We start from the raw sequence: 26,343 nt of genomic DNA, 5'->3' as shown, positions 1-26,343 counted from the left end.
TTATTATTTTTTATATATTTTTTATACAAAAAAATAACCTACTGCATCGCGCGAGTCAAGTGTCTAGTTAACTCTAAAACCCGTTTGCTCTGGTCTTCACGCGCGCCAACCAACAAAGCCAAGTTATGATTTTGTTTTTATCTCATTAAAAAAAAACCTTAGTTATTTTAGTGTATTTTGGTAAAAATATAATTATAATTGAGATTAATTATATTATTATAATTATAACGTAACACACACACAAACACACACAGCACTAATAGTTTCAATAAATAAGTTATCCTCTGACAACTGGCACATAGATAGAGCAGTCTTTCATTTAAAAAACAACGGAAATTGCGGGCATCACTTCCTTATCTCCCTCTCTTTCAACTTGTTGCTTGTCCGTTGCTTGAAGACACAGTTCACGAATAAAGAAATAAAATACAAAAAAAATAACAAGGAGATGTTAGGAAACCCATTTTCCCTCCATATCAATCCACGCACACGCAGTTCCAACCTCCTCTCCTTCGTGGCACCCTCGTGGACGCAATCGTTACCCTCTAACTTCCCTCAAAATCCCTACACCACGAAACCCTTGCACCCCTCCCTTTTCAAATCTCCTTTCAAATAAACAGACAGGGAGAGAAAATATAAACAGACAAGGTGATCACAGAGAGAGCCTAAGGAGAGAAACCCTAATTCTCTTATTTCTGCGTTCTTCCCTTGAATTCCGTTTCTTTTTGTTTTTATTTTTGAGTAATTATGGTGGAGAGGTTGGGGATTTGGTCGCCGGCGGAAATGGCGTTGGCGGGGTACGTGAGCTGGGAGGAGGTGAATGTGTCGAGCGATAAAGGAAGGAGAGAGGTGAAGTATTACCTGAAGAAAAACGACGGTGGAATAGATCTGGCTATTACAGGGAAAGAAAAGAGCTTGAGGCACATGTCTTATTATTTTGCAAATAGTATTCGGTCGAATTTGTATTCCATGACCCCCCCTGTGAAGCTCAAGTCCAGAAGAGAGGTTATTGATTGGCTCAATTCAATTGTTTCAGGTACATAAGAAAAAAACCTAATTGAAACGCTTTTGTTCCTAGTTTTCTTAAATTACGAAAGCTTTGTTATTAATATTCAAAATTTCCAAGCTTTTGTTTTTTTTTTTTGTGGTTTCTTTCGGTGTTATGATAGATCTCGTGGTATATTTGTATCCGTGTTTCTTGGTTTTGCATCGCTCTTTTTCTTAATTCAATATTTTTCCTGATTTGCACCAGGAGGTCATGAATCTTCCCATTGTCCGTGTTTTTTTTTTTGAAGTTTTAATTCGTTAAAAATTAAGTCTGGCAGTTCCGTCTGTCTTTGCTTCCCTTGCTGCACGGTCTCTTTTTGAGCCCTTTGATTTTATTTTATTTTTTTCTGAAGATGTCTACCCCTCGCCTAGGTTTGTGATTTCTTTTTGCTTGGTAGAATTCTACTTGTTACTCTACTGATGTGGAGGATAGGAAATATTGCATAGATGTTTCTCATTGCTCTATAAATTCTCTGGGATATATGGAAAATTTTTGTTGTAGAATTTCCCTAAGGATGGCCTTATTATATCAAATTTAAAAGTTTACATCTTTAAGGATCTGTTACGAATCCGCAGTGGTGGATACATGTCTGTAGATGCCCTAATTAGGGCTGTTGTCAATGATGTGATGAGGTCTAATGTCTATAGTCCTTTTCTTCTTGAAGATGAGTCATATCTATTCTTAAGTATTTTCTTTCCTTAGATAGTTCGCCCCCTCATGTGCTGTGCTGATCTGAGGAATGGATGAAACTCCTCCAGGCACCTCTTGCGTTTTTTCTTCTTTCCAGAATTTGGGAATTTTGCTCTTGTAGTAATCCAAAAACTTTATTTTGTTTGAAGAATCTCCGGAAATGTAAATATTTCTTTACAATTCTAAACAACAAATTCATAATTCCTTTTTTACAGTAAATATTGGAAATTTTGCCTTGTGTTTTTGTCATATCTGTATTGGAGCAAGAATTTCTATAGGCCGTGCAAAATATCTGTTTAACAGGCCAGCAGCTTTTTATTTTCATATTCATTTTCTTTTAGCTCTTTACACTTTTTTTCTTGAGGGTTGACTGCCCTCCTACACCTTTATTCATGTCTGCTCCCCATGATGTGTTTTACTGCCCCAACTGTTAATTCTGTCCCAGTCATAATCTCCTATTTCTGTGCTATGTTACTGCCGACTGACTATGATCTGGGCTGCAGGAATACTCATTCAATTATAAAGAGCTGGTTAGAGCATCGGATGCTTATGCTTTCAATATCTAGGTTATGATCTTTCATGGCCATGTCTATCATATTTTACACAAGTAACTTTCCTGATCATGGTACCCTCTTGTGTTGTCATATTGAAACTGAAACCCTCCTGTAAAAGTGCTAAAGGCTCATGTTTGTGTAAATGCATCTGTAACCTGGATTTTTCTCTGATGGTATGCTGATAAATATTCCTCTTTTGATTGTTAATGCTCCTCTTTGCATCAGCGTTGTTCTTTCATTCTTTTGTTTCTTTCCCTGGTGATGGTCCTCCATTGAGTTTTGATTTTCTATCAAATTTCAGGTTCACTTCCTCATGAACAGTCCATCCAAGCAGGTTCCTTGGATAACAGTGATGCTTCTCGGTTGGATATGGAAACGTTTAAGGTAAGAATGATGCTATTGACCCTTTGGAATCTTTACATGTTGTCAAACTGGGATGTTTAGTACACGGAATATTTTTTTGGATTCTAACATATTTACATTCTTACTAGGATATTCAGTCGCAGAAGCTGGGGCATTATTATTCAGAATTTTTGTGGTTAGGTTCTCCATGGACTTGCAGGAAAAGAAGGAAGCATTATGAGTCTTTTTGCAGGAATGGTGTCAAAATTTCAGTGAGTGTGTTTGTGTTTTTTTTTTTTGTCTTTTATGTGGACACCAGATTTTTTATGCCTTTATCTAAATTCTTTAGTGCTTTCTGTAAAAACATTCAGGTTCATGACTTTGTTTATGTCTTAGCTGAGGAGTCTAAACGACTAGTTGCTTACCTGGAAGACCTGTATGAGGACTCAAAAGGGAACAAAATGGTTATGGTACGCTGGTTTCACAAAATTGATGAGGTTGATATTGTTTTGCCTCACAATTTTAATGACAGAGAGATTTTTTTTTCTCTTTGTCTTCAAGATCTCAGTATCAAATGCATAGATGGATTGGCCATCGTTCTGAGTCCTCAGCATTTCAAGAAGTTCCTAAATGAGGCTGTACATACTAGGTTCAATCCCTTTGTTTGCTACAAGCAGTTTGACAATGAAGAAGTCACACCCTTTGACATTACTCAAGTTGAAGGATACTGGAGCCAGGAAATTCTTAGGTATTTGACCATTCCTCCTTCAAATTATCTGGAAAATTCCCAGCATCCATTCAGTGGCTTGAGAGGGGAAGGAAATGATAATGATGCTAGTAGGATGAGGCCTAAGAAGATGCTTCGCCGATCAAAAGACAATGATGGTGTTTGCACTGGCAGCAAAGAATTGTTGACTGCAAGGTATATAAACATGCAAAGCTTTCATACTAGTAGGGTTGATGGCAAAACTGGATATGCCTTTTTGTCCACAGCAGAGGTTATGCAAAATCCTCCTCAAAGTCTAAATGTTAGTTCTGAAGTTGAAGTGCTATCTCAGGACAGTGGGATTAGAGGTTGTTGGTTCAGAGCTTCAATAATTAAGAAGCACAAAGATAAGGTGAAGGTGAGATATCAAGATATTAGCGATGCAGCTAATGAAGCCCAGAAATTAGAGGTATGCATTCTTTGTCTATGTTTGCAACATTTTTGCTTTCCATTATTGAAAAAGAGGGGATAGGAAGAATTCATACACTTGTAGTTATGACCTTTTAAGTTCATATTTTTATAAGTTAAGTTCTACATATGGTGTTGTTTTATGTTGCAGGAATGGGTTTTGGTTTCTAGGGTTGCTGCTCCTGACCAATTGGCTATCCGGATTAGTGGAAGGACTGTTGTCCGGCCCACTCCCCAGTTCAATAAAGGCCAAATGGCATCAGTTGCTGATGCTGGGACTGCTGTAGATGCTTGGTGGAACGATGCTTGGTGGGAAGGCATTGTTGTCCATAAAGAAACTGAAGATAGAATTCATGTTTTTTTCCCAGGTTTGAAAATTCCTTCCTTGAAATTAGATTGCAAAACTGTTAAGTCCTGTGCCATAGCAATATTTTGTTGTAAACTTTAACTTTTCAACTTCAATGTCTATACTTATTTTTATTTTTCAGGAGAAAAGAAGGAATCAGTTTTTTGCTGTTCTGACCTGAGACTTTCCCTAGAATGGTTGGGAAATGCGTGGAAACATATCAAGGAAAGGCCAGATATTCTGTCACATTTATCATCCTGCTTGGAAAGAAAGCAAGTAACTTTCATATCTGATGAGAGCAAATTGGCCCAAGTTGCCATTCCTGGTTCCAGGCAGTCAGGAAAGGCCAACCCTGAATGTGGCGATTATCCTTTGGAAAGTAGACTTGATATGAGAAAAGAGTTGAAGGCACCTCCAGATCTTTCGAAGGATAATTTGCTTGCCCAATTGAGGTGGAGCTCAATAAAGAAGAGAAGACGTGGTAGTGGGAGTTCTGGCCATAAGATGCATCACAACAATAATGGTGGTCTAAGGTTATCAGAAGCTGTTGGATCCAATGCAGGTGAAAGATTTCTGATTCCAACTTCCTTGAAAGTTGATCACGAGAACTGCAAGTACATGGGGGATTCTCTGTTTACTTGTGCTGTTGTGCAGCCTCTAACAGGCTTGGTTATGTCTAGATGATCGATTCTTTGTTATTAGGACATCTCAAGCAGATGTTACGTTTCAGTCTTTTGCAGAGGTATATGTCTAGATAATAGGGTTCAATGCCTTTGATAGATTGCTAATGTTGATGACCTCGAAAGTGGATTAAGAGAGCTGCTATACATCTGGGGTTTTTCTCTATTAAGAGCCTCCAAACAATCCTGGTTATAAATCTATAGGATAGGCTTCGTGTTGTTGGGATGTGGAAGAGTTGACATCCATCTCTCGAAGTGGAACATATTTCCATGGTGCTTCCTGTTCTTGAGAAGAGATTGCATCCAAGCTCTTCTTCACCGGAGCTATGTATTTGTATCTAACAGTATCCGCTGGGGACCGTGAATATCAGGCAGCAATTTTGGATGACCTTGTAGAGTTTTAACCCCTGCATGCACTTGTACCTTCCAAAGACTTGCAGGATGATTTCTGCTTTTGATCTGTAATCTATTATCTCTGGTAATAAAATTATCCCATTTCACCTTTTCTTCATGCCAAGGTTTTTTAGACTTTGATCAATTTCCATTTTTATGCGTGGTTCAAGTTGAATGGATTGCTTGTGCCGCCTCCTTAGAATTTGGAAAAGCATCAGTTCCCTTTCGTGTGATCATAGACAATCTGTTCTTTAACAATATCCTGCGTATTAGGTTTGATCTCTCTGTTAATTTCATCATCAATACTTTGGATCGGGTAACAACATCTGTTAAAGAGTGCAAGGCTGCAAGCTGTTGAGCCCAGAGGCGGTAAATTCTGGGCAATTGGAATATATTTGCTTGGTAGATCTATGGAAAACCACAAGCCACTTGCTTGATTTGGCCAATCCAGTTGTGTATCATCAAGGCTGCCGAACAATCAAATCAAGGCGGTTAAAACCTTCATATGTTGACTGTTTTGGTAAAAGAATATAAACTTTGGTGGCTTTACTAGCGGAGCAGTGACAACCTCGAGCAGGAGACCCATCGAGCCTTATATTAGGTCTCACTCCGTCTAAAAACTCGGCTTCTATTGGCTCGCTGCAGCTTGCCAAGTTCTTCATTTACACGACTCTTTAATTGAGCTTAATAAAAGATTGTAGTACTAATGCAGGTGTTTGGTCTCATAAGCAAGCTACAAGGAATAATTCAAGAGGAGAAAGTTTAGAAACAGTGTTTTGTGTGGGCCTGCCTCAGTGAATGAAACATCTTTGTCAACTAACCCTCAAGGCCCCCTTTCACTTCACTTGGGCTTTGCAACTTGTTCCATCTTCATTCCTTGTTCTCCGACAATTGAAGCATCTTAAAAGTCGGGCTCGCTCTATCAGTACAGCAGAAGCTGTTACTAGATCTTTTTCATATCATTTTCTTTCTCCATCTTTCTTTCTTTCCCAGTGCAAGATGGGATTGAACTCGTTACCTTACTTTCCTATATGAGTATCTTTGCTGCACGGCCTCAGAAGGAGATGCCCGGAATTGGAGTCAAGAAGTCACATAACATGCTATACTCTGGAACTAGCCTTGCCTCTGTTGAATCCTTAACCTTGCCCCTTGTTTGTAGTCTCTCTCTCTCTCCACTTTCATATGCTGATCTTACAGTTTTTTACTTATTCCATTTACAATCAAACACTTACGCAAGTTCTTATGATTTGTGGTGGGTGGCCATTGAAGGTTCAGGAAATTGTTCTTTCAGCAGATATTCGATGTGCAGAATGTCAAAAGAGACTAGCTGACATCATGTCAAGAACGAACGGTAAGTAGATTTCTTGAAACTTGGCCATTGAGATGTTGGGCACCCAAAGAAATGTAACAAATTCTTAGGAATCTTCCTGACTTCTAAATAATTGCTTTGGATGTCCTTGCTTCTTTGGGAGCGCTTTCAAGAAATTTTCTTGGAGTTACAGCAATGGCTGAACTAATGTTCGGACATTGATATTGCTTTGTAAAAGTTGCTTCCGAATATATTGTAATCAGATAGATAATTGGGCCTCTCTAGCTGCGATGCATGAGTTTCATCCAATGTTCAGTGACTTAAAATGTTCATAAAAGCTGGTACAAAAATGTCGAGGAATTAAAACATGAAACATCATCTTTTGAAAGGGCACGAAAAATTTTTCCTGCCACTGTTAAGAAATAAAAATCTTTCTTGCTAATCCAGCATCTGTTACTTTGAGGGGTGGAACTTCAAACTCTGTTCATAATATTGATACAGCAATGGTCAGAGTATCAATTGAAATATACACTTCCATTTATCTTGTTACCACATTTAATTTTAGGTTTTTGATACTCTGATTGTTGGAATATTCAACTAGGGCATCCTCCCGGCATATTTTTGTCTCCTTTTGCAGTGATGGGTCCCTATCCATTTGTGCTCCTATTTACTGGGCCATCTGCCCGTTGGAATACAATGACAATGTCTTCTTATTCTCTATAGGCACAATAGGCATCTATACTTCACTCTTTATTTTTTTATGCAGAGACAGAATCTGTATTGATCAATGTATTGGAAAAGAAGGTAACTCTCACCTGTAGGTATCCTGGTATGAAAGTATCCACAGGACAAGTTGCAGCTGTGTACAGAAATCCTCTAGGCAAAATGGCAACGATCAAGCGAATTTTTCGTTCTTACTCCCGTTGATGACATGTAAATGTTTCGACAAAGCACACGATTCTGCCATCAAAAGATCGTGACCGCGTGAATTAGCCATGTATATAATTGCAATATTGCGTTGAGAAACTGAAATAGAATATCAGATACTTCTTACGAGTATGCTTGAATTTGTAAGGGAAACAGATAAGAAAGGCAGATCATTTTGAAGAACATCAAAATTCTGAGTTTTTGTTAGATATGTGCAGAGGTTGGTTGCCAATTTGAAGGAAAAGAGTACATTCCTAGGAGGTATAATCTTCTATTGTCTCCTTCTCTATCTTCAGGGAAGTGAGGTCAGGGCAGGCTAACGTTTGCGTAACATAAACCTTTGCAAACAAGAAAGAGATGCTTCGTATATTGTTTCATGGAGTAAAACGAAGCATGGGACAAGAGGGAAAGATACGATTCCTCTTGTGCTAGTGAGGTAGATAAACAAAGCAGAAAAGTGAAGTTAGGGATAACAAGCCAGGCGTGCCAAACAAAACCCCCTTCCTCAGCTCAAGTAGAATCAGATTCCAAAATGAAGGCAAATAATTCCCAGCAGACGATCCAAAATTAAGCCGAAACAACGGTTGCTCTATTATTCTTCAAATTCTCAAAATCAAACATTCCTTATTTTCTCTGGATGTTCCGAGCCATCAGCTCAGCCCATCGTTGATTTCGTACCATGTCTTTTAGCAACTACATACCTGCAAAGGTAAATTGCAAACAGCGTCTTCAAAAGGATTCGTGTTTGTGTTTTCTTTTCCTTTCAAACTGATTGAAAATTAAATAGACCTCTTCTTTTGACGTATGATTGTAGACTTGCTGCATGGTGCTAAGAATCAACCTTGATTGTAATGCTTGTTGCAGAAAAGCTAGGAGGATCATTCTCAACATGAAAGGTAAAACAGTCATTTATTTTAGTATTCATTTAATAACAAATTAACCTGTTCTTTTCCTTTTCCTTTTCCTTTATACATATTGAAGAGGTAGAGACACACTTGATCGAGAAGCAGCAATGCAGGATTAGTGTATGTGGAGTATTTCGACCATCTGATGTGGCCATTAAGCTAAGGAAAAAGATGAACCGTAGAGTTGAGATATTGGAAATTCAGGAATTCGGCGGCGGCAATGAGCAGGAAGACCCGTCGCCAAACGTGGATGGCTAACACATGCTCCTACTCCTTGTGATGTTGCTATAAAAAATTCCTCGTGCCATCATAATACGCGTGACCAAACCACACGTCTTGACACTTGGCATCTGGAGTGTTATCATTAAAGCATAACCAGCGTAGATACTGCTGAAATGGAAAGGAAACTCAAAATTCAAGCAGAGATGTGGTAGATTGAAGAAAAAAGGACTATGTTGTGTGTAGAGATGTAAAAATGTAATTCACACATCTTTAGTATGTACTTAGAAAAAGCATGTTTAGCGGAAACTGCAAAACACTCCATTTGTATTTATTTCGTGAAAAAACAGAAATTAATCGCCTTCTAGTTCATGTGGGACTGTGCTGCCTCCATTCAAATGGCATGTGTTGGGATTTACATTTTCACAGTGACGAGGTGGACTAACCCCTGCAGACATGTAGGCTTCCCCTCACAGCTTATTTGGATTGATCTTTAGTAGAAATGGAGCTTCAAATGCTGATGATCCTGCAAGGCAAGTCCAGTTTGAAAGTTACGATTCTTCGATAATTAAGTTAGTGACAAAAATGATAATGAACAAGTCTGAAAAGGCTGTATAACGTGTTGCAAAGTGTGTAGAAAAAGAGGAAGAAAAGGTTGATAAAGATGAAATAGATTGAAATCCTTTATCTAGGGTTCATGGATGTATAAAGAGCCATGAGCCTTACCAGCTTGTATGAAGCGTCGGTAAAATGTTCCATCTCCTTGCTCTCTACAATTAGAAATCATCATTTGAAATGATAGCTAGCCCATGTAGATTAGTGGATCACTGTTGAGATTAAAGACTGGGACCTGGGGTCATAGAGAATTTTCACCTCGTAAAATCAAATCTTGACTTCATTCAATGAATGCCACATGCTTCAGAAACATGCATATATTTAATTCATGTAAATCTTTCTTTATATGTGACGAGATTCCTTGGCCGGCTAGGACCTAACTGGGTCTCTGTCGCGTGCCCGGAGTTAGAGGACAATTACCTAGCCAGAGTCTTTTTTTTCCAGCAGCGTCAATTGAGATTCCCTCTCGATAATAGCTGAATTTGGAAACGAGATTGAAATTTGAATATTTTTTTTTATTTAAAATTATATTTTTAAATAATTTTAGATAGTTTTTACATATTAATATTAAAAATAATTTTTAACAAATAAAAAATATTTATTTTGATATATTTTTAAGCAATAAACTTTTAAAAATAATTGCTAATATATTATCAAATACCCTCCTAATAGACTTAAAATGTGGAGATGCCAACTATAAACTATTTGATAACTAATTTTTTATACTGGGTAGAATTTTTTTTTTTTAATCTTATAAAAATATAATTATTTTAGAAAATTAAAATTTTAATGTATATGGATTGAAATACTTTTAAATACTTACATGGGGACATATTTTATGATATAGTTTTTTTAAAAAAAAAATATTAAGATTGCAATACATTAAAATTAATTTAGGTTAATTATAATTAACCTATAAAATTTATGATATAGAGTACCAGATTATAATAAAACTATAAATTTTTTATTAAAATAAATTAGAAAGCTCAATTATAATAAGCTATATAATAAATATTGAAAGTACAAAAAAAATTAAAAAGACCCAAAAAAAATTGGTGCTGAGAACTTTTGATATTAATTAAAATATTAAATTTTTTTAATACCAAATGATTATAAAAAAAAAAAAAAACAATATGAGATTATGAATAAGCCATTTAAGTCAAGTTTTTAAATTTTTTATTTTAAGGGTAATATGGTAATTAAATTATGCTTTGAAAAATGTAAAAAAATTATAAAAAGATATTAGCGACCTCAATTGATCAAAAGAATGTCTAATGCATGGTAATTGGAGGGAGGTGAGTGTAAAAACATTATTACAAAATACCACATGCCTATAAGACCAAACAATTATTATTAAAAAAAACATTGTGAAAATGCGAATAAACCCATATAATCAAACTCTGAGAAATTTAATTTCAAGAGCGATAGAATCATTACATCATGCTTGAATAGGTGTAGTATGAAAAATTCCCCAGGACTATAGTTAAGTGTTTTTTTAAGAATATTCAAGTAATTTTATCGTGCAAAAAAATGTGAGAAAACCGAGATGCCACCGAACAACTTTAGAATAATAAACGAACCCTATGAAAAGACCATTTAACTCTTAAAACCAATTATTTCATGACTTTTATTGAAGGAAAAAATCATGAATTTATTGTTCCAATCCACAATTATTCATAACCCGTGTACAATAGTTTTTTCACGGGTTTAGATATTGTTAATTCTTGACATGCATTATGCCACGTGTCAATTTTTTTATTTAACATGTTGAGAGATGTAGAGATGCTAAGAAGAAAAAATTTAATGCATACTGGACAAAATATTTTTTAAAATATTGTATCATCAATATCATACTTAGAATGAAAAAAAATAAAAATTTATTTGAAGACTTATCATTACTTCATTGTAGACACACATCCACTATAAAAAAAAAAGTTCATTAATATAGATATAATGCAACTACAAAAAGTTGCACTGTGCCAATGAAAAAAGTTGCATGGGACACCTAAACTATAAAAATAAATAAAATAAAATAAAATATTATGAAATAAATATGTCATGTTTGTATTTAAACAACTAATTTAATGTAATTAAAAAATCCATGAAAAAGTTAAACTCAACAAAGAATAACAAAATAAAAAGATTTAACATGACCTGGATTATTTTTAAAATTAATAAAAAATCCTATAGAAAGTAAATGATAAAAATAATAGAATCAAATCTTTTATTTAATTAAATATCAAGAGATAAAACTAGTAAAAAAAAACTTAAACTTTTAAAAATTAAAATTAAAAGAAATAAAATTAGACGAGCCTTGAGCTAATATTTTAAATTCATAAATTCCAAGAACTCAGGGTTTTTTTTTTTTTTTATTTAAAGATAAATAGATAATTTTACTATGAGAATCTATAATAAACCGTTTGTATGACGACAATGAGAAGCTCGTGCAATATAATATTTTAATTAATTCTAATAAGATACTAGTGTGTGTCAACGTATATACAAACATACGGGTGTGATTAAAACAAATATAACATGTTAAACAATTTGTCAATTAAAGTCGATTATATTGTATGGAAAGAAATTATTTAGAATTGAATTAATCAGTATTTACCTTGTTTCATGAATTTTGGAGATCAAACGCTCAGGACTTGAATTTTAAATAAAATACTTCAAGAACAAAACGAAATGGAGAATTAAAAAGAAGAGGATACCTTGACTAGTCAAGGGATGACATTTTCCAATAACTTAAAATTGACAAGATAATATATATCTAAAAAAAAGCATGAATAAATTTGAAAACTATCATATGATTTTAAGTTTTTAGACTATGATTCTTTTATGTAAATGATTTTTTTAATATTTGTATCGAAAAAAAATTAAATTTTTAATATTAATTTTAAAATGATGATTTTGTGTTTCCAATACAAGGTAAAATGCTCGAAACGGAAAAAATCTAAACTCCAATTTAATGTTCATTAGCGTTACTCGATAAATTTTGTAGAAAAGATACAAAAATAAGCCAATGCTAGGATCATCGTGACATGTGCCCTTTAAAAACTTTAATTTTTGATGAATACTTTGTTTCATTCATGTGTTAATTAACCTATTTTATCACAGTCGATGTTATAGCTATTAACTGTAATAATTAAGAAAACTTAAATCACAGGAAGATATTACTGCAGTTTTTTTCATAAAATATCATGAATTGTTATAGTATTTTTTTACATAATTTTTTTGTTATTTTTTTTTTGAATTATAGTTGTTGATTTTATTTTTTTAATATTGAGCCATTTGAAAATTAGTTTTGTAATTTTTTTAGACATTGTGGATTGCTACGGTGTTTTTCTATGTGATTTTTTTTATTATAATTTTTTTCTCTTAGAATTATCTTTGTTGATTTTTTTTAATAATGAGGTGATTGAGAATTTAACTTTATATTTTTTTTATAAGTAAAGCTAAATCATATGGGGAAAACATTATAACTTTCCTTACAAAAACACTGTGAGTTGTTATAGTGTTTCTCTACATGTTTTTTTGTTGTGATTTTTTTTTCAAAATTATCTTTGTCATTTTTACTGGAAAAAATACCGTATATTTCCTCATAAAACATTGTGAAATGTGGACTGCTACAGTGTTTTCTCATGTTAGTTTTTTTATTTTTTTTTTTTTTATAAAAATTTATCTTTTTGATTTTTTTTAATATTATAATTACAAGTAAATCTAAATCACGTGGAGAGAGCACTACAACTTTCTTCGCAAAATATTATGGACTGCTACAATGTCTCCCACATGTTTTTTTTTGTTTTTTTATTATGATTTTTTTTCTAAAATTATCTTTGTTGATTTTATTTTTTTAATATTAAATTGATTGAGAATTTAGCTTTTTTTTATTGATAAAAAAGCTAAATTATATGAAAAAAATACTGTAATTTTCTTCACAAAATACTATAAATTGCTACAACTTATTATATTTAGTCTTTAAATTTTTGACCACCAACACAACCTTTTTCTTTCCCTTTTAAAATATTAGCTTCATTACACTTTCAGTTTGCATTAATTATCTATCACTAATTTATAACTATAATATTTTTAAGCACATTTACTTTATGTTATAGTGCATGAGCATGGCATCTAGTTTTTCATGAAAACAGATTAGGTGGGTTAGTTGGGCTATGGGGATATGGGCTTATTCTGTTATTGGAGCCTGTGGATATCCAATTACGGTGAAATATTGTTTAGAAGTCAGTTGCATCGCAAATTTTCAATTTTCTTAATTTTAAATTAATATTTTAATATTCTAATACTAAAAGTAAAATAAAATAATATTATTTAAATATATTTTTAAATAAAAATCACTTAAAAATCCAAAACCTTAATCACAAAGCAGCCGGCACCACCCCAGACGCTCTTCTAGGCACGCGCGCGAGTCATCGTTCCAAATCTGGAAAGGATAGTCAGCCAACGCAAGACGACGACCTCTCCTCCCCTTCAAATTACTTACGTAATCAATTCACTGCATTTCCAAAATCACCCTCTTTCCATCATAGAGAAAGAAAAATCCCTAATTAAAAAAAAAATCCTTAACCCTAGATTTGCTTCCCCGTCACTATTACCAAACAATGGCGAGCGATTCCGATGCCTCACGTCGCAAGCACCGAGGATCTTCCTCCGATGAAGAGGTGGAGAAGTCCTCGAAGCGCCAGAAACATCGTCACCATCACCACCGACATCACCGCCATCGTAGCAAGAAGCACGGAGGGGATACCAAGCAAGGCGGTGAAGAAATCGCCCCCCCTACTCTTCCTCCTCCGGTTCCTGTTGCGTATGGTGATAGAGCTGATAACGATGACGTGGAGGAAGGGGAAATTCTCGAGGAGGAAGGTTTTGGTGGTGTCGATATCAAGGCCAATGAATTACGCGAGGAAATAACTGATTCTCAAAATCTGGTGTGTTCTGTTTGCCCTCTTTTATCCCTTTTTTTTAACGCAAACAGCTACTTTTTCTTGCCTTGTTTTGCTTCTTGTTTGGTCGCTGAGAAATTTAATAAAACGTGGAATCTTGATTCTCAATTCCTTTTGTATACTGCTTTTCAGAGCTACAAAATCTCATAAATTGCTTACTCTTGGGACTCTCCTTTAAAAGAGTAACGTGAAAGGTGATTTTTAATTTGAAAATCTGAGTGTCTGAATGGAAATGTTTTCTCTATGATTTTCTCCTTTTGTTACCAACTTCCCTCAGCGGCCAAACGGATGCTTGTTTTGATTTTTGGAACATGTGATGAATTTTTGGCTGGTGAGAGTTTTATCGAGCATGTTCCATACACCTAAGTAAGAACCTGCTTGCACCTACAAACACGAACATGTGTGAATTGCAAAAAGAAAGACGTTTCCTCTTGGCCTTTCAATGGAGAACTGATGGCTTTATATTCATTCGTAAGAAGCTGTTATTCTGAATATTTCTGTTTTTTTTTTCCTGCGTGCTCACATGTGTTTCTTCCTTTGATAATCACCCACACTGTTTGTCATGTTTCAAAGTTTGTGACTTATTTTTTATATATATTTTATAGCAGGGATTTGACAAGAAAGACAATGGTTTCGTGAGTAATCAACTAGTTGTTGATAAGTTTGACAATGATGTCAGCTTTCAAAGAGATTCTAAGGCTGAGCTTCAAGATGAGTTAGTTTCTAAAATTGACTCAGAGGATCTTATCAAAGGTAGTTTGGGTCACAAAAACCATACAGATGACAAGAAGAGGCATGGGGAATCTAGATACCCTTCAAAAGGAAGTAAGCGAAAGAATAACCGGGATACTGACCTAACTGAGGGTGATGATAGCAAATTAAGGGATTGGAAGAGGTCACCATCATCTGAAAGCAACGAGGACAAGCATAAGAGGGCACGTTCACCATCACATGATAAGTATCATGATGAGATTCATTCTAGAAGTAGATCAGTGTCACGAGATATAGTTAGGGAGAGATCTCGTTCCCGTAGTGTAATTGAAGATGAGGCTCTTTTGAGAAGAAAAAGACACCATGACAGGATTGAGAATGATTCTTATGATGAAAGAATGTCTAGATACAGCAGGAATTTGCTGCGCAACATTGGAGATTCAGTGAGAAATGTGGATAGGGAATGGAGTGTTAGTTACGGCAAGTCTTTTGATGGAGAAGAATGGCATCACAATAAGGATGCACAGGACAGAGAGAGGAGCTGGGAGAGGGAGAGGGAACGGAGAAGAGAGAAGGAACAAGAGAGAAGCAGGGAGAGAGAGGTTGACAGGGATAGGAGAAGGGAGATGGAAAATGAGAGGAGCAAGGAAAGCGATTGGAGAAGGGAGAAGGAACAGGATAGGGAGCTAGATGGGGAAAGGAGGAGGGAGAAAGGACAGGAGAGGAGTAGGGACAGGGTGGAGGAGATAGATAGAAAAAAACGGATGGAAACAGATATGACCAAACACAAAAATATGCAAAGGGCTAGCAACAGAGATAGAGATACGGAGAGAGAAAGGGAGAATGGTAGAGATAGGTACAGAGAAAGGGATAGAGCTAGGGACCATGACAGTGGAAAAGAACGGGAAAGGGAGAGGCGAAATGACAGGGATAAGGAGAAATCTAGGGTTATTAAGAGCAATTCAGACAAATTTTATAATTCCAACAGTAATTTGTTAGGACAGGGAAGAGACAATCTAAACAGGTATTCGTTATTGATAAAATTGAAATGCTTATTTTAATTGAAAACAGCTTTTTTACTTCAAGAAAATTTATATCCCTAGAGCTCCTTTTTGACCCAACTTTATGTTTTATATTTTCCTTCAGAGATGAAGATGACCAAGATGATTTTGAAGAAAGGATTGCACTGAAATTAGCTGAACAGGAAGAGGATAATCTTGATAGAATAAAGGAGGAGAGTAGAAAGCGAAGGGACGCCATTCTTGAAAAATATAGAAATCAGCAGTTGCAGCAGCTGAAAGAGTCTGGATCAGAAGATGCAGACAAAAGTACTTTTCCATTCCTTCAGCTTCATTTTTACACTGTACTGTGATATTAACTCTTAAGCTCAGGATCAACTTCCAACTGTTTGGTTTGTTGTGTCATAGATGAACATGATTTTCAAGTTGGACATGCTTGCTTGACGAGTCTCATTTATATTTGACAACTTGCTTATTAAAGTTTCATGCTGTTTTCAAGAAACATGATTCAGAATTGCTTTTTTATTTGATGTCCAAGTTCCACTAGTACCTGCAATTTTTGCAACTTAAACAACAAGAATGTTGTTTTATATGATGTGTTAATACTCATCCAAGGGCTAGAAAAGTCTTGTTTTTGTTGCAAAATGCTTAAGTTTTAGTTTGAGTTACATTTAGGCAATAATTTTGTTGCCATCTCACAAGTTGGAATGGTGGATGGATGATTTGTTTGTTAGTTGAAAATCCTAAAAGAATAATCTGCTCCCATTGTTGATTCATACAATAGATATTGAGCAGGGTTAGGTACTGATGGATGTTTACACCAACCATTTTTATCTGTTTTCTCTGTATTATTATGTGTTGCTCATGCTAATTTCTTCTCACAAGAAGATTGTTTTGTGTGGAGCAGACAAGGAGCCTATAGAAGGTTCTGGCCAATCAGCAGCAGCTGACAATGTTGCTCCAGAAACTCTTGATGGTAGGACTGATGGTGCTGATGTTTATGTTATTGAGACATCATTTTCTGTGGGGAAATCACCTGTACAAAATGGAATACAAGCTTCCAAGAGGACTTCAGGAACTGCTGGGCTTGGAGAGGGTTCGCCAAAGGTCTGTCCATTTGTTCCCTATTGTCATATGTTTCTACTTGGTTAGTCAAGTTTAATAATCATATAGGTGGAACTGTATACACATTTTCTACTGAATCCACAATGGAGTTCACCATTGATTTGCTTTGCTGATGTTTTCTTTTTGGTTACTATTATGCGCAGAGTGAGAGATCAGATGAAAAATTATGTGATGATATTTTTGGAGAGACTCCTGTTGGAGTTTGTAAATCGGTAAGATCCACAGTTTTGTGCTTCTTGTTTATCTGTCGTTTGTGCTGTTAAACTTTCTCTGTTAGATGTGTAATGCAGTTCTTTAAAATATTCACGAGCAATTATGTTAATGATTTGTGCTTTGAATGTGTTGCAGGGTAAAGGAGATGAAAAATATTGTGATGATATTTTTGGAGAGACTCCTGTTGGAGTTCGTAAAACAGTAAGATCCACAGTTTTGTGCATCTTGTATATCTGTCTTTTGTGTTGTCATACTTTCCTTTTTAGTTGCATAATGCTGTTCTTTAAACTATTCATGAGCAATTATGCTAAGGATTTGTGCTTTGAATGTGTTGCAGGGTAAAGGAGAGGGTTTGCCAATCGTGAGGAGTGGTCTTCATGACAATTGGGATGATCCTGTAGGATATTATTGTAAGTATTCTGAGATGTGATAATCTCCTCCATTGTCATTTCTATTTTCCTTTCCCCCTAGTTTTTATCTTGAGCACTGCCTAAGACATACTTTTTTTGCCTTTTGAATATAAGACCTAATAGAAACATGTTTTTTTTAAATAGATGGATGTTTTTGAACTTGAACTTGACTCTTCATGGTAAAAGCTATTTTATTAATCCATAAGTGTTAAACCCCCCCCCCCCCCGGGGAACATGTGTTCTTGTTCTGGAGGATGAGACTTCACTTTACATCATTTCAGAGGCAATGATAGGAAGTATAAACTTGTCTTCAATTTGTCGCAAGCATTTATTGATCTTGAAAATTTGTGAATGTGGTAGATCAATATGTTGTTTTTGCTCTTCAAATAGTTATTTTGATTTTTTATATTATTATTTTGGTATGTAGGCCACCGATTCGGAGAAGTACTTGATGGTCGATATGAGATTGTTGCTGCTCATGGAAAAGGTGTCTTTTCTACAGTAGTTCGCGCAAAGGATCTGAATGCTGGCATTGATGAACCTGAAGAAGTGGCTATTAAAATTATACGCAACAATGAAACAATGTTAGTATTCATTTTTTTAATAATATTGTGTTCTCTCTTTTCTTATCCTTGTTCTTTTTGTCAACTTATTATATTGGCTGCTGATTCTACGTCTATGGTGCAGGCGTAAGGCTGGTGATACAGAGGTTTCAATATTGAAGAAATTAGCTGGTCAAGATCCAGAGAACAAGCGTCACTGTGTTCGTTTTCTTTCAAGTTTCAAGTATAGAAACCATCTTTGTTTAGTTTTTGAATCTCTTCATATGAACCTTCGTGAGGTCCTAAAAAAGTTTGGTCGAGATATTGGCCTTAAACTAACTGCTGTCAGAGCATATGCAAAACAGCTTTTTATTGCTCTGAAGCATCTAAGGAATTGTGGTGTTCTTCACAGTGATATAAAGCCTGATAATATGCTTGTAAGTTTCAGTGCCACAATTATGTTATGTTACTTTAGTTAATTATCCATTGATTACTCGCTATTTAATTCACCCTTTCCTCCTATCTTTTCCCACAGGTAAATGAGGCAAAAAATGTGCTGAAGCTTTGTGATTTTGGTAATGCGATGTTTTCTGGTAAAAATGAAATTACACCGTACCTTGTAAGCCGATTTTATCGTGCTCCTGAAATAAGTAAGTTCCATTGTTGAACAACTATTTTGGGTACTCTTGTTAAATAAATTGTTACTGACACACTTTCGCCAGAAAAAAGAAGCTGATATTTCATAATATTTACAACAGTAAAATTGTTTCCAAATAGGGAAAAAGTAATTATGCACTTCTGTTGCAGTTCTTGGTTTGTCGTATGATCATCCGATGGATATGTGGTCTGTTGGTTGCTGCTTGTATGAACTTTATTCTGGAAAAGTTCTTTTTCCAGGCTCTACAAACAATGACATGCTACGACTTCACATGGAATTGAAGGGCCCTTTCCCAAAGAAGATGCTTAAGAAGGTAAAATCACCCCCACCCCACCCGATAATCATTGTTGATGGTTCTCCATGGTGGTTTGCAACTCTGTTCCTGAATTTGGCTTTCCTTCTTTATCTGATTTGACTTCTACATGCAGGGTGCATTTGTTGACCAGCATTTTGATAATGATTTGAATTTTCATGCTACAGAGGAAGATCCTGTTACTAAAAAGGTATTTTGTATGCGTAGGTCCCATTCACAGACTTGTTCGTAACATCTGTACCTTGTGGTGGTCCAATTTCAAATTGATTGATTTGATTTTTTTTTCTTTTCCTGCAGATTATGAAAAAGATTATTGCGAATATAAAGGCAAAGGATGTTGGGTCTATTATTTCTGGCTCTCCTGGTGAGGATCCAAAGATGCTAGCAAACTTTAAAGATCTTCTAGAAAAAATCTTTGTGTTGGATCCTGAGAAGAGGATGACAGTTTATCAAGCACTAGCTCACCCATTCATCACGGGCAAGTGAACCATGTTGCTGCTTTTCTGACTCCAGACATGCTGTTGCACTAGAATTTGTACATTATGACCTAACCCATTCAGATATCTAATCATTGCACATTATCTTTATATTCTGTCTTCTGGCCTCTGAGCTTTGGGCAGTTTTTCGCATGGCTGAAGTCAAAACTGGTGATATGTGGTCAGCAGTACTCTTTACAGGCGGTTCATTCAGTGGAATGTACTGGTTCTATTGTAAGACAACTTGCCAAAGGCGTTTTTTCTCCTCTTGTAATCATTTTTAATTGGGCCATTGTGAAATTTCATCAAATTTGCACTTATTTCTCTGCTACAATTTTTTTTGTACTTTGGACATGGTTGCTGCAATTGGATTTGTGGGATACATAATAAGGAAAGAAGTATTCTGGAACCCACGAGTTAGTAATTGTATATGTTCTTTGAGACCCATTGCTGAAGCAGGCAGGAAGAATCTCGTTTTCTGCTTTTTTAACCTGTATTTTCTACTCATATGGTTGTATATAGTGCTGAATATCAAAACGTTTGTCATTCTAAGTGCTGCAATTATTTCACTTTTATATTTGGAGTCTATATTTTCTCTTACCCTTTTATTTGATTTTTCTGGTCCTTGAGTGTCTAATTAAATTTTTCATCCAGGATAATCTTCCCCTGGTTTGAGGCATCCTTCCAGTGCTTAGATGCTTAAAAGGCACCCAGGAGAAGGTACCTTGGTTTGTTTTTTAGGAGCTCATTTAATAACCCGTCGAAAGTGCTGGAAATTTTATTCTTTTCCTGTCATGAGCTTGAACTAGAATTCCCAGGGTTGCTTATATTTCTTTTTGTGATAGATTTTTTTGGGCCTCTTTTGTTTGTTTGGATCTTGATGGTGCTTTTAAAGAACATGTCTGCTGTTTAATATGCTTCTTACATTTCAGTGTTGCTACATCTGGCACCCTTTTTTGTTTTGCAATATGCATTTGTGTTTCAGACATTTCAGGACTGCTTAAGCAGTCAATGTTTATATTTTTTATGTGGTCATTATCAATGGCTGTAGTTATTATTTTGTTTACCTTTACTATCTATATGCGCTAACATAGTGCATGCATCTGATCCATGGCCTGTCATTCTGGAGGCACTTGCTCCTGAGATTTGCTGCTACAAACTTGAAGTGATAGTGCATTTTAGTAAGTAATTCAGGTTTTAGATTTGGCACTTCTCTACTTAAATAGGCTTACTGGGAAGGTGTTATATTTCCATTGGAAATGCTAATGTATCAATATTGTTTCCTGTCTTTTTTCCAGGGCATTGTGTCATCCATTTGCAGCTCCGGTAAGTATCTGAAAACTAATTGGTTATTTTGAGCTTTGTGTACTTTTTAATAACATGAAATGTCTAATTTTAGGTTTTCTTGAATTTTGGTCTCCGATGTTGCCATAATTTGTTACTGATTCTTCATAAGAACCATGCATTGCCTTCCATATGTAGTCAGTGTTCCTCGTACAAAAGCTTTATCTATATATTGGATACAAAACACAGGATGTGACAAAATACTATTGTGAAGCATAAGCTTCAGTCAAAATTGCATCTGGATAAGATAAATCTAGTTGAACTTGCTCATACTTTTAGGTGTTCCCTAGCAAATATTAAATTATACTTTTAATTAAGCTCAATGAACATGTTTCGAAGATATGATCTGTGTTAATCCTGAATTCATTTGTTTGAAACCCTTGTGTCTTGGATTTGGGTGATCACTGGAACTCTTGAGTTAGTAGCTGGTCAAATTTGTTGTTTGGAATGATGTGTTAAAGCATTGGTCAAACTTATGTGGCATTGGACCTGAATATTTTTCTCATTATGCCTCAACCTTGACTGCTTGCTATGGATTGGAATAAGTTGAATTAATAGTCTTTCATAGCCTACTCTAGCATCATGTTTCAATATTTACTATTACAACAATATAAATGACAAGCAAGAGAGCGTTCTGTGTTTGGTCATGTGGTGAGGAAAGGAGGTTGTGTGGAGAAGTATTGCACAAGCTACCAGCCTTAAAGTATATTGATCTTTAATCTTGCAAGAATTGTGCACAAAAGATACTATAGTATTCCAAGTTCCAAGGCTTCCCTTCTACCCACATGATATCTGACCTTAACCACCTGAGCTCTGTATTTTCCACTGTCAGTTTCCCAATTGGGTATGGGTGCAAGTACTGTTCCAGGTTTGGGTGTAGAAGGGATGGATGGGGAAGAAGGGGAAAAGAGAGAGTATGATAGAGAGATAAAAACATGGATTTGAATATTGTTGAAAACAAAAAGGATGATGCTGCTATTCTTCCCCGTGTTTCAATCAGATTAATTAATTTCTATTTCCTTTTCAATTATACAGAGAAATGAGATAGTCTTTTCATATGAACTTTTTGGCGAATTAGAATTGTTCTCTGATAATGCCAAGTCATTGTATTCTGGCAAGTGGAATGACAGGACACAAAATATGATTTAATAAAAGGCAAGTTGGATTGTTCTGTTACTTTGATATTGATAGTTATGTACAGTGGGACTAAAAATGCACAAGATGGAAGTAGAGGGGTTCATTGGGTTTAATTTTTTGCGCCGGGCTTGGTTTTCCATTCAAGGCAAAGTTGAGGGACATGTATGGGGCCAAGCTTGTTAGAGTAAATATTCTCTATATTTAGTGTACCTATCTTGATAAAAAAAAGGTGTGCAACATGCATTTCTGGTTTGATGTCAGCCGCTATATAGGCTGGTGGTTTTTGACAGAAGTATTACAAAGATATACACTCCTTATCATATCTGTCTGTCCATGTGAATTGAATGCAAATATTGCCATGCTTCATTCAGTGCAACCTCTAATTGGCCTTATGGTTCGAGTTATTTCTTATTTTTCTAGTTTGATTTAGAGCCTAGTGTAAAAAAATTGCTTGTGGTTAATATCTTTGGATCTAAAACTTGTGTTTTGAGTGAAGGAAAATTCCTTCTAAGTAGAACTAGTTTACTGCACTTTTATGCATATAGTTCGTTGGAGAAACAAAACATAGCTAAGAAGAGAAAATAACTTGACATACAGATACGCTATATTTTAACTGATTTGGTGTAAAGTCAAAATGAAGAACTTGTCCTTCCACTTCCCCTGATAATTACTCAACAGGAGCTTTCATAATGAAACTAAATTTGTTGGTGAACAGGAAATTTGATTTCTTTTGAGATTATTTTCACAAATGTTTGTTGTTATGCAAAGTACATTAGCTTTTGCCCTCGTTGCATTAGAATACTGGGATTTCATTTTTCTTTAATTATATAAGTTGTTCTCCCCATTCCACTGTCAAATTGGTTTCATTGATGATTTGCTGAATTCACGAGTGTAATTATCCAAATGCTGGATTGATGATTATTGTGCATCAATTCCAATTTGATTGTTCCCTGTCAAATCATTGTTTGAAAAAAGATTGATTAGCCTATATTAGAATTATTTATAATTAGTTGGCACTGAGTTTTGTGGTGCTCATTTTGGATGGGCATGTTGAAAGGAGCATTTGTTTTCTGCTTTCTACATGTAACATTGGGTGATTTAAGGAATAATTCCAAGTTCAAACTCAAAATCAGAAGATAAGAGGATTTTGTCGAGTCATTTTATTAGACTAGTAAAACAGGAGGGGAAAAAAGAATTAGTAAGCAACCTTCTACATTGTTTTAGATTTGTGTTTATATTTCTCAAGCTTTATGATCTTCTTATGTTGTCTTTGGCATACGTAAGCTTAAAAGATGATATTTTTCTAGGCATGCAACCTTCTTGAGTATGGCAGTGTGAATTAAGGTTCATTTCTTATCTATTCATTTCTCTTCATCTTTTACCATTGCTGACTTCCTATTTTGGTTCTTAAAATGATATACTAATCCATTTGTGTGTGTAGTTTATTGCTTCTCACACTGCTTTTGAATTGTGTTTGACTTAACTGGCAATTGCTGTGAGTTCTATATATATTTTTTTGGAATGCAGTGGAAGGTAATATGATATTATCTAAGGAAAAATGAGGTTTGAAAATCTTCCACTGTTTTGCTAACGTGTCCTAGTTTTGGCTGGTCTTTTTATTAGTTGCCAAAAATGGAATGCTTTTGAATTCAGAAGTTCTTTTCCATAGGTTAGAAAAGGATGACATGGCAAAGAGAAAAGACCGAGCAGGCTTAGATTTTAACAAACTTGTTCTAGCGATGCTATTACAAACTTTGTTTTATCATGTGATCCAAAACCTGTTAGTTGTTATCCCCTTTCTTTTCTATTCTTTTTTTTTTTTTGGTTTGGAGGTGGGGGGTGGCTGGAGTGGCAAAAAGGTTTTCTGGCCTTGTCTGGGGAACATTATGTATGCAGGAGGTGTGTGGATGTATGTTCTATGATGCTTTTGATATCAGTTTGTTTGAGTGCTGTTTTGATCTAGTGTTATGAAATTATAAGTGATAGTGTCATCACAGCAATTATACTTCTATCATGCACCTTGTTTTGGTATCTGCAGTGTGTTATTTCATGATACACATCAAAATCCGTCTCTGTTTGTTGAAAATTTTTTGTAGACCAATTATTTGGCTATCGAGTAATCTGGGATTTTCCCTGGTAGTTTTTTCTGTTTTTTTTCAATGGTTTGGTAAATGGTCCTAGAAAATGTGGCGGGAATCCTCTTTTTTTTTTTTTTTTTTATGAATTATGTCAATTGCCTTTTTTGGCCATTTTTTGTTGCATGTAAAACACAAAGGGGTGATCAATGTGATTTATACTATTTATATCTCAGTTTTTAATTTATGAGTTTTCTGATTCCATTGACGGCCCCTTTCATTCAATGCGCACTTATTCACTTGCGCTCAAGGGCGGTGTGGAGTTTTGATTATTCAATTCTTTGGTTCAGCGATTCTCAAGTACAAGTGGAAACTGAACAATATTACCTCCTTAACTTTTATGGCCTTGCTTAACTTTGCTATGATTAAGACTTGCTTTTATTGACCTAAAAAAAGGTCTTGCCAGTAGGTGGTGTTATTCAGACAATTTATTCCTTGTAATCATCCTACCAGTGCTTGGTAGAAACGCTACTGACAGTTGTCTTTCAACTGGTTGAGCGAGGTTCTTTTTATGTTTTTTTATCCTGAATTGGCTATATTTATTCCTAAAAAACCTTCAGCTCGTCACAAGTTCGGGACATAGAGATGCTTCGAATTCGTTTGGTGGCTTTGGTACTGGATTGATAGCAATGCCCGGTTGCTTGCTATCTGTCACAAGTTGACTGGGACTTGGTCGCTTTGACCGAATTCTTCTTTTTCTTGCAAAAAACATTTGTGGTTGGTTATACACAGTAGGTATAAACAACCTCTTCCCTCTGTAAACTATATATATATATAAACAAGCTCACAATGCTTTGTTGTTCCTTTTATATTTTCCTTTCTGTGCACTTGAAAAAATGAATCAGAAATTTCATCAGAACCAACAAATTTGATCCATGAGAGCAAGCAGAGGGTCATAAACATTGTCTAAAAAATAGAACAATGATGTGCTGTCGTTATAATATGAAAACAAAACATTAAAATATGTTTTATTTGATATTTTATCGAATAATGTCTTAGTATTTTGTGTCCGATGTTCATGCAAGACGCATATTTTAAACAAATAATAAACTCTAAAGTTGTATTGTTTGCATCTATCTAAAAATGAGTTGACTATTTCAAAGTTTTATCACACCGTGGTTTTTTGTTGTATTTGTTCCCATCGTGTTCATGCACCCTCAACTAGTTGCATTTCTTTCCTCGCCTTGAAGCGTGTGAAAGAACTCCTCTTTTTTTAAAGCAACTGGATATGAATTAACCATTTTGCATCATTTTATTTGTTGATTTTATTCTCTCTTTTCTTTGATGCAAATAATGAAAATACATATGCTTACAACCCAGCTTCGCCTTTATCTATTCGTTGCACAAACATTGTATGATTAAATACAAGTATTGATGTTTATACCACTAACTACACATTCTTTCTTTGTATGTGTGTGTTCGTGTGTTTTGTACACTTTTCTATGTGAATTTGATACAAACAACATCTCTTGTAACTTTTCACACGTTTATATGAATAGGGGCTCTTAAAATATCTCGAATGATAGTATTGTCCTTTGAAACACACGCTGTAGCTATTCGTTTTATATTTTTGAAAAGCTGTTGTTTGACCCACAGCATACATGTAAATTACTAGTTTATTATTTTCATGTCGAGCATTGATGTTCCGGACTAGCTCACTGTAAGATTCTCGTGTGTATAGAAAAATTATCATTCGACTCGAACTTTATTTTGCGCAATATTAGAACTTAAGGGATTATAATTGACAATTGGGGAAAAAATCAATCTCTTGGAAAAAGAAAACAAAAAAAAAACAAAAGGATGTGGAATTTATAGAGATGAGAGATAAAAAAAGAAAGATAAGAAAAACATTAAAATATGATTTTGTGCAATATGAGGATACCTTCGTACATTATGAGATACAACTGGTGTTTATAAATAAACAAGCTTGCAATGAAATTATTGGCACCCCAAATCTATATCTCCAATGGAACTAGTATATATTACGATAATAACTATCGACTTGCAAGTTTTCAGTAATGTCAGACTATTACTCGCTGCTATATTTTTGTAATTATTTTATAACCATCATCATTATCATCATCATCCTTATAATAT

The 26,343-nt window shown here is 35.0% G+C and overlaps 4 protein-coding genes across 17 annotated transcripts; all 4 read left to right on the top strand.

Moving 5' to 3' along the window:
• Nucleotides 1–335: 335 nt before the first annotated feature.
• Nucleotides 336–5,342, top strand: LOC118039937 (uncharacterized). Of its 9 annotated transcripts, XM_035046776.2 has the most exons (7): nucleotides 947–1,033; nucleotides 2,239–2,342; nucleotides 2,591–2,673; nucleotides 2,781–2,903; nucleotides 3,003–3,806; nucleotides 3,957–4,173; nucleotides 4,294–5,342. In XM_035046776.2, exons 2-7 carry the CDS (start codon nucleotides 2,315–2,317, stop codon nucleotides 4,833–4,835), a joined length of 1,797 nt encoding a protein of 598 aa, XP_034902667.1. In that variant the 5' UTR covers nucleotides 947–1,033; nucleotides 2,239–2,314; the 3' UTR covers nucleotides 4,836–5,342. The 9 variants fall into 9 exon arrangements, with proteins under 9 accessions (XP_034902662.1, XP_034902661.1, XP_034902667.1 ...); XM_035046771.2 differs by lacking the exon at nucleotides 2,239–2,342 and having other exon boundaries at nucleotides 336–1,033; nucleotides 2,790–2,903; XM_035046770.2 differs by lacking the exon at nucleotides 2,239–2,342 and having other exon boundaries at nucleotides 337–1,033.
• Nucleotides 5,343–5,484: 142 nt separating this feature from the next.
• LOC118039940 (uncharacterized) lies at nucleotides 5,485–8,169 on the top strand. The gene is made up of 3 exons (XM_035046782.2): nucleotides 5,485–6,375; nucleotides 6,494–6,575; nucleotides 7,300–8,169. Exons 1-3 carry the CDS (start codon nucleotides 6,256–6,258, stop codon nucleotides 7,458–7,460), a joined length of 363 nt encoding a protein of 120 aa, XP_034902673.1. The 5' UTR covers nucleotides 5,485–6,255; the 3' UTR covers nucleotides 7,461–8,169.
• Nucleotides 8,030–8,956, top strand: LOC118039941 (heavy metal-associated isoprenylated plant protein 19). Its single transcript, XM_035046783.2, has 3 exons — nucleotides 8,030–8,169; nucleotides 8,275–8,356; nucleotides 8,442–8,956. The coding sequence occupies exons 1-3, from the start codon at nucleotides 8,140–8,142 to the stop codon at nucleotides 8,621–8,623; spliced, it is 294 nt and encodes a 97-aa protein (XP_034902674.1). The 5' UTR covers nucleotides 8,030–8,139; the 3' UTR covers nucleotides 8,624–8,956.
• A 4,705-nt stretch (nucleotides 8,957–13,661) lies between these two features.
• On the top strand, nucleotides 13,662–24,764 carry LOC118039942 (uncharacterized). Of its 6 annotated transcripts, XR_004685992.2 has the most exons (17): nucleotides 13,662–14,148; nucleotides 14,769–15,898; nucleotides 16,021–16,202; nucleotides 16,801–17,000; nucleotides 17,162–17,230; nucleotides 17,367–17,432; nucleotides 17,569–17,641; nucleotides 18,069–18,225; nucleotides 18,329–18,620; nucleotides 18,719–18,833; nucleotides 18,991–19,154; nucleotides 19,270–19,344; nucleotides 19,452–19,632; nucleotides 19,775–19,864; nucleotides 20,285–20,350; nucleotides 20,760–20,811; nucleotides 20,929–24,764. XR_004685992.2 is itself a non-coding variant. In XM_035046785.2 (14 exons), exons 1-14 carry the CDS (start codon nucleotides 13,822–13,824, stop codon nucleotides 19,912–19,914), a joined length of 3,168 nt encoding a protein of 1,055 aa, XP_034902676.1. In that variant the 5' UTR covers nucleotides 13,662–13,821; the 3' UTR covers nucleotides 19,915–20,218. The 6 variants fall into 6 exon arrangements, 5 of the variants coding, with proteins under 5 accessions (XP_034902676.1, XP_034902675.1, XP_034902677.1 ...); XM_035046785.2 differs by lacking the exons at nucleotides 20,285–20,350; nucleotides 20,760–20,811; nucleotides 20,929–24,764 and having other exon boundaries at nucleotides 14,772–15,898; nucleotides 19,775–20,218; XM_035046784.2 differs by lacking the exons at nucleotides 20,285–20,350; nucleotides 20,760–20,811; nucleotides 20,929–24,764 and having other exon boundaries at nucleotides 19,775–20,218.
• Nucleotides 24,765–26,343: the final 1,579 nt, after the last annotated feature.

The sequence above is a fragment of the Populus alba genome, chromosome 8 (assembly GCF_005239225.2).
Source record: "Populus alba chromosome 8, ASM523922v2, whole genome shotgun sequence".
Lineage (NCBI taxonomy): Eukaryota > Viridiplantae > Streptophyta > Magnoliopsida > Malpighiales > Salicaceae > Populus > Populus alba.
This window is presented reverse-complemented; position numbering and strand designations above follow the sequence as displayed.